The sequence below is a fragment of the Oryzias melastigma genome, linkage group LG13 (assembly GCF_002922805.2).
Source record: "Oryzias melastigma strain HK-1 linkage group LG13, ASM292280v2, whole genome shotgun sequence".
NCBI lineage: Eukaryota > Metazoa > Chordata > Actinopteri > Beloniformes > Adrianichthyidae > Oryzias > Oryzias melastigma.
In genome coordinates this window covers 1,060,720-1,071,698 of record NC_050524.1, presented here as the reverse complement: position 1 = coordinate 1,071,698, position 10,979 = coordinate 1,060,720, and the positions used below count along the sequence as shown (strand labels likewise).

At 47.7% G+C, this 10,979-nt stretch overlaps 1 protein-coding gene across 1 annotated transcript in view; it reads right to left on the bottom strand.

Annotated features, from left to right (window-relative positions):
- Positions 1-2,275: 2,275 nt before the first annotated feature.
- gpr171 (G protein-coupled receptor 171) overlaps positions 2,276-10,979 on the bottom strand; it is a 9,678-nt gene continuing 974 nt past the window's right edge. Inside the window, exons 2-5 of the mRNA XM_024277080.2 lie at positions 7,757-7,926; positions 4,730-4,942; positions 4,531-4,659; positions 2,276-3,654 (exon numbers count right to left, since the gene is read on the bottom strand). Coding sequence (XP_024132848.2) covers positions 3,085-3,654; positions 4,531-4,659; positions 4,730-4,942; positions 7,757-7,915 — 1,071 coding nt within the window. The 5' untranslated portion in view covers positions 7,916-7,926 and the 3' untranslated portion in view covers positions 2,276-3,084. The remainder of the gene's footprint in view (positions 3,655-4,530; positions 4,660-4,729; positions 4,943-7,756; positions 7,927-10,979) is intronic.

Sequence of the window (10,979 nt, the reverse complement as noted above, 5' to 3'; positions counted from 1 at the left end):
TGCAGAAGAGAATGTTTGTCTGCAGACTCAGCTGTTGTTTAATGGGGGGGCAGATAAAGGCGTTACTTTGGAACAAAAATAAAATCTTACAAGTTTCATTTTCTTCATTTTCTTGAAGATTCTGAACCTTTGTTGAAGTTGAAACTGTACGAACCGGATCAGAACCTTCAGATCTGCTGTTTACATAGAAACTTTGTTTTAGTTCAGCTGTTTAGTCTAGACTCCGCCCACCCTCCGCTGGCAGCAGCATCAGTCAGACAAGCTCCGCCTCCTTCCTGTGAGCGGCAGCAGCTGGACCGACCCGACACAGCTGAGCGTGTGGATGGGGGCAACTGTTCCCCCAGCAGAGGAGTTCTGAAATGTGATGGAGGGTGTGTTTGGGAGGGGGCAAATTCCCGGGGTGTGTGTGTGTGGGGGGGGGGGTGGGGGGTTCCTGCTCAGACTCCTCAACCTGAACCTGGAACTCCAAACTGACCAAACGTCCCGCTTCGTCCCTTCATGTCCATCCCAGCATCCTCCGTGGTTCTGAACCCGGAAGAACCGTCATGACAGAAGCAGGAAACACTTTGAGGTTCTGGTTCTGCAGGTTCCCCCTGGACCTCCAGCCTGCAGATCTCTGGAGACGTTCTGGACCCACCTCAGAACCACAGAGAGCGTCTCTGCAGGAACCCGAACCAGAACTTCCATCAGGATGAAGACGAAACAGGAAGTTCAGGTCAGGCTGACGTCACTTTCATGAAAGTTCAGAATTTTCAAAGATTTAAAACTTTTTAAACTTTAACATATTTTTCAATCCTCTTCCAGGAAAACCTCTCCGGGCCTGACTGACCTTCTCGGATACCGTCTCCGCTCTGATCCGAACGCCAGCCGCCGCAGGCCACCCGAAACATCTGCGGTGACCTCCGCTCCGCTGACGTCCGTCCTGAGCTGACATTTCCTGTCCGCTGAGCTTCTGCGGGTTTTCCACTCTAATCCAATCCAGATAATCCGATTATCTCATTCAGGTTCCCAAAAACAGAAAGTGGGCGGAGATTCGGCCTTTCAGGAGCTCCCTTCACATCCTGACGGCGTCTCCTTCAGGACGGAGATTCTCTGTCCAATCCGGATCGTCCCGAACCCGGTCTGAACCGCTACCAGGAATTCTTCGTCCACAACATCATAAAGTCAGCGTCAAACGAACGCGCAAATAAATAACTTAAATAGGAGTTTCGACATAAAAAATGAAAACACAAACCTTTTCTGCCATTTGCATCCTACCTGCTCATCTTCTCTTTTTCCACATGGAACTCCTGAGGTGGTGTTACACCTAAAGTTTCCTCCACACAACACAGTCCTAAACAAAGGTTCCGCCCCCAGAAACGCACTGAAATAAAATACATTAACATGTAAAATGAGAGTTTTCCAAAACAAATGAATTACAGTTATTGTGTCAGACTTCACAAAACTGATGCGGTCCAGAGAAGTCCCCCTTCAGTCCAGGTCCAGCAGAACCAGAACACATGGAGCCTCACTGACTCTGCAGAGCGACTCAAACTGCAGACACGTCTGTCCTGAACGTTTAAATGATCAAAATATTGAATCCAAAGACCACAACAAAAGCTCTGAATTCAGACTCTCCATATTGGTCCGGATTCCTGTGGTTCGGTTTGGGTTCTGGTTCAGAGCTATGGGTCTGTTTGGATCCTTCTCCAGCGCTGCAGGAGAACGCTGAAGCTTCTCTCACTGAAGAAACCCAGAATATGTTGAAGTCCGCAGACACCTTCACTCCTGAGCTTTGACTGAACTAGGTTCTCATCTAACTGATCTTTTTAAGTCTGAAGGGAAACAATTAGATTTTAAAAACTTATATTTAGTTATTGTGAATATTCAGAAATATGCTTGTAAATATAGACATGTAGAAAAGTTCTGGTTCTGAGCTCCAAATCTGTAGTTTTTGTTTCACCTTCAGGAGTTTTTCTCAGCAAAGTAAACCAGAGGTGAAGCTGCTGACTCTCCTCCGCCCTCTGCTGGTGGTTTGGATAATGACAGTCAGATCTTTGTGATTCTAAAGCTTTTTCTGGACCACCTGGAGATTGTTCATCTGGGCTGGGGGGATTCTGCCAGCGTGGGGCCCCATGCTGAGCCCCCTGGTGCGGCGGGAGCTGTTCTTCTGTCCGGGCTGGGGCGTTCACTCTGTGCTCCTGTGCTCCCCCTGCTCTCTGGCGTTGGAGGCCTCTATGGCGGTCCTGCTGGCCCAGGTCTGAATGACCAACGTGATTGCCCAGCGTGTGGATCTCCACCATCCGCCACCCCCTACGGGGGTTTGGAGGGGTCCCAACTACCGCTGCTGCTTCGGTGGTGGTCTTTACATTTCATCAACCATCTCACCTGAGCACAGGTGTCAGCTCACCTTTGCCCTAATAGTATGTGTGACAGAAGGAATGGCCCGGTGCAAAGCAGCCCTCGGACTGGTACCAGTTCATGGCCCGTGATTTATTAGTAACAGCCAACACGTCAAAAACTGAGGTGGAGGGGCCTGAACCAGACGTCCATGCATGAGGAGGTGGGACTGTGTTGGTTTGTAACATTTTGGAGTCTGGACAGGCCCCGCCCCTTTTAGACGAACATTTATATCAGACAGTAATGATGATAAACTTGTTACTTGTTGCTTTATGACTATACCCCCCTCCCCCCGCCCCCTCCCGCCAAAAAAACAGAACGTCCCTTTCTCTTCTTCTTCTTCTCCGTCTGGTCCAACAAAAATAATACAAACATCATCAATATAAATAAAGTTTAACCTGAATTACAAAAGGAGTGTATACAAATAAACACCTCATGCATCAGAATATTCATAACTCTGGTTGTAATAATAAAATCTGTCTCTCATGAAGCCTTCAGCTCTGATCTGTTCGCTCAGATGATGGACAGGAAGAGTTACAAAAACAGTAAAGAAGGAGAAGTGAAGCTGCTGACTCTCCTCTGCCCTCTTGTGGTGGTTTGATTAATGACAGCCAGATCTTTGTGATTCTAAAGCTTTTTCTGAACCACCTGCAGATTTTCCCAAACATGGAACTGATGGTGAAGAATCTGGCATAAAGCTCCTGTTCATGACGTCCTCGGATCATCTTCTGTCTCATGCAGAGAAGGAGATCGTCTGCAAACATGGAGAGCGTCTGGATCTACAGCTGACTCCTCTCCGTCTGCTCCTCCTGCGGCGTCCGTGTTCTCGGCTGCATTTCCTCTGCTTTGCAGTTTGCAGGGCAGCAGTCCCCGGATGACCCCCCTGAAGGCGGCGTCCAGGTAGAAGAAGAGCAGCGGGTCGAGGCAGACGTGCAGCATGCTCAGCACCAGCGTGGCCTCCTTCCCCAGGAACAGCTGCCTTTTGGTTCTGCAGTCCGTGATGACGCGGGTCTGGGCCAGCGTGTACGGCGTCCTCACCGCGTGGTAGGGAACGAAGCTGAGGACGTAGGCCAGCGCCAGCACCGCCATGCTCACTACTGCCCGCCGGGCGGGGTCGCTGCGGCGCCGCAAGAGGTGCTTGACGGCCAGGCCGCTGGAAACCAGCACGGCGGCGGAGGCGTTCAGGAAGAGCGCCGTGTTGAGGAAGACGGAGAGCGTGTGCCAGCGGAGGCCGAACTCCTCCTTCAGGGAGATGCAGCTCAGGTACGTCTGCACCTGCAGGAGGAGCAGATGAGACCAGATGACCACGTCTGACGAGACGTCATGAAGCTCCCTACAGGAGTTGAAATCCCCCACAACTTCCTGTGACAGAAACCCACTTCCTGTTTCTCGTGTCGGTGGGTCGCTCCAGTTGTCACGTCTTCTGACCACATTACCGTCTGCGCAGACACTTCCTGTTTTCTCTGAGCAGCAGTCGGTTGGCTGCAGGATCTGTGCATCGTCATGGCGACCATCATGGACTGAGATCGGGACGCCACAGATCACTTCTCTGCTGCTGCTGATCCGTCCACGGTAAATCTGATCCACGGCTTTGATCAGATAATCATCTCCGATCATTTAGATCCAACTTCAAAAACTGATTCAGTTTTTCTGCAGGACTGGCCTGCTCTCCTGGAGCGGACCGGTCCTGCAGGTGGACTCACCTGGGAAAACTATCTGAGATCTTTGGATCAGAATTCAGTCAAATACAGTTTCTGTGATCTGGATCATCCAAGCAGCAGAAACATCAAACACCACATCTAGCACAGGTCTGGAAGGTTGTCATGGCAACAAAAGGGATTGACAGGCTTCACTGACGGAACGCTGAGAGCTGACAGCGACATTAAACAGCGTCTGCAGTTGCAGCCGTCTGCGCATGCATGTATGCATACATGTGTCCCGTCTGCACTAGGATGGACTCCTGGTCTATCGTCTGAGTACAAAAAAACTTTCATCTGTTGGTGGCAGACTGACCGGACCGACTGGACCGACCGGTCCTCCAGAACCTGATGATCTGCTGGAGTTTGCATCTCCAGGACAGAAGGAGGCTGAACGTTGTGACGCCTCCAAACCTGTTTCACCACCATGCTTTAGTTCTGCAGCCGGTCTCACCTGGACCGTCTTCGTGGGCAGAACCATGTTCGGCACCATGATGAGCAGCAGCAGCAGCCAGACGACCCCACACAGCAGCCAGGCGAAGCTGGGCTCCTGCAGCCTCAGAGAGCGGGCCATGTCCCGGTCCTGCAGGAGAATCAGCCATCATGACCTCTGCTCAGACCCGCCGGGCTCTGAGGAGAGAGTTCTTCAGTACCTGCAGGTAGCGGTCCACGATGATGAAGGCCAGGAAGGCGACGGAGGCGTACAGGCTGATGTAGGTGGTGACGGCGCTGCACTGGCAGTGGAACACCTTGAGGCTCCACGGCGCCGCTCCAAGGTCGTTCAGGACTTTAAAGGGAAGAGCGGCCAGGAACAGGAGGTTGGCCACCTGCAGGTTGAGCAGGTAAACTCTGGCGCTCCGCTTGTCCTGAGACACCAGCAGACATGAAACCTCAACATGAAGAATCTCAGAGAAAATGTTCCGAATATTCATCCATGACATCAATAACTCCTCTGGGGAAAATCCTGATTTTTGGTATTTTAACATGTTTGTGTGGCATGTTAAAGAGTATTTCTCCTTTTAAATCAATCAAACTGTCTTGGACAGACTCTGTTTGAATGAATGATCTTCTTTCCATCAACAGCTCTGCTGCACATGCACTAAACCCTCATCTGTTCCTAGTGTCTAGTTCAGGTTCTGGAGAAGAGAAGATGGTATCTTCACATTGACTGCAGTCAAATGAGCCGCCGTTCACATTTCTGTGGTCAAATCAGCATCACTGGATTTTTGGTGTGAGTTTCATCCAATACTTACGGTAGCAGGACTGAGAACGCTGGAAAATCTCCACCAGACTCCACGGAGCTTCTTGATGTGACCACGGAAATGTGAACGGCGGCTCATTTGACCGCAGTTGGAAAGGATTGTAAATCAATGAAAGAGCATTTTGATGTTAGCTTTGATTATTTTATCAAGAACTCTGAGAAACCAATGATTCAAAATCCCACAACCTTAATGTCTTAAAAAGCCATTTTTCATGATGAAGTCTCTGTTTCCAAAATCTCCTCTGAGGGGTCTCTGATCCTCTCTGTCTGATTATGATAGCTCTGTGTCTCACTAGCATGAATCTTCATAAAAACCTCCATCAGTGTGGGTAATGTCCAGCCGTATGGTTCTGATCCCTGGAAGTGAAGATCTTCATGGACAGAACTTCCTCCAAAATCCTGATTCTTTCTCCTTCCAGTTCACCAAAGACTCTTTTAGCTAATTCTCCAATGTTTATTGATGTTGCTGTGATCAATACGTTAACTTTTGCCAGGAATCAGTTCTTCTGAACTTGTTCATGCAGCTGAACCAGACAATGATCCTCCATTCTGTTTCCAAGAGTCTGACTCTCAGCCGTCTGCTCAATGTTCAGACCTGTAGAAAATATGAAGAGATCCTGTAGAGAGGAAATGTTCGTTTTTATCTATGGGCGTGCTGCGGGTGACAGGTCATCTGGAACACTTCTACAACATGTAAGAGTAATTAACGGGGGAGTACGTAACTTCCATTGACCTCACCAATACTTTATGATACACCAACGACACACACGACAATGGTGCGTCTTCATGACGCCTCTTCAGGTGGTCGTACGAGTCTCAAGGACACTGACAGAAAAATCATTTGTTCTGGATCGAGTCCTGAACTTTGGGTTTAGATCTGGTATTCAGACTTCTGTCAAAGCCTGTAAAAAAAACTAAAGATCTCTTCAGTTATTGGCCAAGAATTATGAGGGCGGGGCAAAGAAGCCAGAGGCAGACATTATGGAAGTCCTGCACTTTGGAGTCTTTGGGATAGTTCACTGATTCAAACTTTCACTGGTCAGTTTGAACGTCTGTATCAGGTTCAGCTCTCTCTACTGCTGCTTTGGAACGTGGAGGTGTTCACTGAGGAGACGACGGCTAAAAAGGTCCGCCGATCATGTTTAGGACAGACACATTGTTCTCGGACCGCTTTGTATTCAGACTGAGGAATCTCAGAGCGAACCGAAGTTCAGTCTGATTGGAAACGAACCGAGACCACCTGGAAAGATGGTTGTGAGAGCTGGTTCTGAACAGACCCGTAGACACCCCCCGCCCCCGTATGGGTCATGTGACTAAGACTTTAGCCGTCACAGATGCTTCTGCTGATTATAGCGTATCTTTGGTAAAAGCAAATCAGGGAAAAGTTCCCGCTCTTCCAAATGCATTAACATCTGCTGTGCGTCAAACAGTCTGTGGACAGTTTGTGTCTCTTCTCCATGTGGTTTCCACCAAACTCCACTTCCTGCAGTCCAAGCTTTCGTTTAGACAAAGTCGTCTCCAATTGTTTGCCTTATCAGAATGGTTGCCTGGAAACGGCACAACAGCAAAGACTAAAGCAGCTCCGTGTTCAGATGCTGGTTTGGTGTCTGGGTTTAGAAGAGGAAACGTTTCTGCAGAGTTCAGTCAAAGGGAACAAAAATAGATATATTAATTTCTAAGAAGCTAAAGTTAATTCTGCTCATCTCTGAAAGGTGTCAGACTCGATGTCCTTCCACATCTATTCAACCTTTTTTTCAATTCTAAAAATGTTGTTAAAATGATCCGTATCGCTCATCCTATCTGTGTTTGTTGCCACGGTGATGACTCTGCCTTTGAAATCTGTCAGGTTGCATTAAGGCCGAACAGGCCAACCTTCAGAACAAACTCTGTTTGGAGAGATAATCTTTGACTCTTTCCATCACAACTGACATAAAAGACTATTTGTCTTTAGACTGAATTAATTAAAAAAAGTTTTTCAATTGAAAATGAATGGAAAAGCTTTTCATGGATAAAACATAAATATCTCTTAAATCAAATGACAGTTCGATTAACTGATGTCTCCATCTGAGAGAAACTGGTTTGATTTTGAGACGTTTTTAGAACCAGCCATTAAATCGACTCCAATAAAGCTCAGTTTCAGTGATCCCACAAATATTTGGTTTTCCCGCTCTCTGGTGTGTTTTTGCTGGTTTTACTTCACAAAACCTGGAAGTTTATTCCTGAGAAAAAGAAAAAAAAAACGATCTCTGCATCAACGACCTTTGTGGGCGGAGTCAACTAGACTTCCTATCCTTCACTAGTGTCCTGAGTCTGCCGGTTTTCTCCCGTCCTTTCTCGCTGTTCAGGATGGATTTATGGAAGTCTTTAGAGAAGAAGCTCTTCCAGATGGCCCCCCCCCCCCAAACCCCTCCCATCCTACTCTGTCCTTGCAGCAGCGGATGAAGGCCCACGACGACAGCAGGTTTCCGGGCAGCCCCACAATGAGGATGAGGATGTAGAGGACGATGAAGGCCCCCATGTGGTCGTTGACGATGCACTGCGCCGCCCCGCCGGCGCTGGCGTTGGAGGAGTTGGACATCCTGATGTTGGCTGAAAAACAGAGAAAAGATCAAGCCACAGCGAACGGAAACGTCTCTGCAGCAGAAGCTGGAAATGTGGCTTGAGTGAAGCGTTCGGGTCGGTATCTCAGTCTGAAACGAGAGGACTGACCCGCTGTTTCACTATGAGGGCCTCATCGACAGAACCAGGAAAGCTCCAAAAGTAGCAGAGAAACTTCATTCAGTCATAAAACTACTGATGCTTCTCTCTTCTTCTGTCTTTTTCATCCACTCAAATGATTCATGTTTCTATTTATAGCTGAAGAGCCTGGTAATGTAATCAGATTACTACTAGATACTGCATCAAGATCAACAGGAAGTGAAAATGAGAGGTGTCACTGTGATGGTCCAGTGTTCATGTAGATATTTCAGCTCAGGGAAAGTTTGTGGCTACGCTTTGATGCACCGCAGCGACACTCTGAAGCCGGCGTGCCGCCTGCAGGCTGGCGTCATGACCTACAAAACGACCAGCATCCTTTAGCAAAGTGGAACAACGGCCACTGGTGACCTGGAATCAGAGACTGTTGAGGAGTGTCAGTCGCTGCAAAAAGATTCCTAATATTTACTTGTTTCATAGAAAAATATGGCTAATGCAGCTAACATGCTAACTCTGAATTTCCAAAACTCTAAAGCCTGAATCAAAATGTGACACAAAGATAATGCAGGTCAGATCAGGACTGATTGGAAAAACGTCTTAGTGGGAAATCACCTCATCGTCTGCAAACTTGAGGACTTTCTCTCACGCTTACATCCATATGGTTTCATCTGAAGATCATCGTGTCGTTTGAGTTGTGTTTTGTGTGGGCTCTTGTTTTTCAGATGTTTGTCATTTGTGTTGATGTTGTTGTTTACAACTTGTGTTCATAGGTCATATGTTGTTTTCTTTATCAGGGCCACACATTTTTTTAACAAGTCACATCTCCCTTAATTCACTGTTAGTCAGAAGAATAAATATCAAACCAGGCTTTTAGGTCCATAATTCTTTGGTGAAGGTCGTTTAAACCTGAGTCACATGGACCCATACGAGACCAGTGACCCTAACAGGTTCTGTGGGATGGTAGGTGGTCCGGGTCTGTGGCGGGCTTGTACAATGACCTAAAGGGACGTCATGAAAATGGAACGTACCGTTACTGCGTGTGTTAGCGTGAAGTATCCATGAAGAAGATGGAAGTTTAATGCACTTAGACGTACAGGTGACGCTGTCGTATGGTGTCCTCACACCTGGTGTCCTCACACCTGGTGTCCTCACACCTGGTGTCCTCACACCACACTGGCTCCTTTGACAAACGCTGGATGCACGGGGTGTGCACGTTGTACGTAAGTGCCCGTAGGACGCCTGTAGGACGTCCACACAAACTACACTGATTGTCTCATTTCTAACTGTCCTGGGGGAGAGATTCCAGGTGGCTCACCAGTGCTCCTGTCCTTGACAGTGGACCTCGCCTCAGGCTCGTCCCCCACAGCTTTCTTCTTTTTGTTCCTGGAATCATTTTTTTCAGGAGTTTTTCCTCACGGAGGTTCAAAGGTCAGCCATAACCAGTTCAGTTTAGTCTGTTTAGTTTAGTTTAGCTGTTGCTTATATTTTATGAGGGACGTCCTTTGAGACAACTGTGTTGTGATGTTGAACTATATAAATACAAGTGTACAGTCTGCAGGATTTGGGGGTGAAAAAAAGACAAATGATGACGGCTCAGTGGCCTTGAGGTAGAGTGTCCATCCTAAGATTGGAAGGTTGTGGGTTCAAATCCCGGCCGAGTCATACCAACGACTCTAAAAATGGGACCCAGTGCCTCCCTGCTTGGCACTCAGCACCAAGGAGTTGGACTGGGGGGTTAAACCAGTAAATGGTTCCCGAGCGCGGCTGTGTCTGCAGCTCACTGCTCCCCCAGGGGAGGGGTCAAATGCAGAGAACAAATTTCACACACCTAGGTGCGTGACAAATAGTGGGACTTTAACTTCCCCCTTACCTACCTTTATGTGTTGTATCAGTGTTCTCTACGACCTGCCACCCGCAGCATACCTGTAGATAAAAATCTACATGAACATTCTCTCTCTGCGGTTTATGACTTTGATATTTCCTGTGGGTCATCTGTGTGTCCCGTACAGGTTTGACCATTTTGTTCCTGTGGATCCTCTTCAAAGACAGTTTGGACTAAGACCCTAGAAAAGGACTTTTCTTTTTTAACAGTTTAACCCCCCCACCCCCTTTGGGGGGGGTTCCTTGCTGGTCTAGCAGCTCTGCCACCATCTGGTTTTCAGAAATCTTCTGACAAACCACAAGAGTTGTGATTTAGATGTCAAGAGCAGCAAAACATTCCCAAGAACTCTTGAGGTTGTTTTCTCTGCTGCTCGTCTGTGAACACACAGATCTACGAGAAACACATGTGAATGTTCACTCTCCCTTCTGCTCCAAGGAGGAAACCTTCAGCGAGAGAGCAGCAGGAAACCAGGAGGCCCCGTGACTGTTGTGACGTGATAACCACTCAGAAATGAACCACAGAATCCTTGTTTTCGTGAAGCTCTGAAGCAAAACCTGAAGTTCACAGATACCAGAACAGAGTCAGAGTGAACGGCTCCTGACAGGAAGCAGCAGGAAAGGACGACAACACTGTTGTTTATTTATTTTGTACCAGGAAAAGTGCTCTCTAAATAAAGCTGGATTTGAATTTGAATTTGAATAGTAGAGTAGTAACTGGCATGTGTGTAAACAAACGCTTCTCTACCGTCTTCGAGGCCTGCAGGGCTTCACTGAGCTGTCATGTGGAACCAAACCTTTGGTTAACCAATCAGCAGAGAGCTGCTCCTTCACAGCATCCCAGTACATGGTGGATGGGAACGTGTGATTGGTCAGATGGATCACCAATCAAAAACCTTCAAACAAATGATACCTAACACAGAACTCAAACACATCATAGGCACACCTGTCCACCTGCTCGTTAGCGCACATTTCTAATCAGCCAATCACAGGACAGCAAATCTATGCAGTTTGGTATGTAGACGTAGTCAGTCTGCTGCAGTTCAAACATCATCATCATCATCATCATC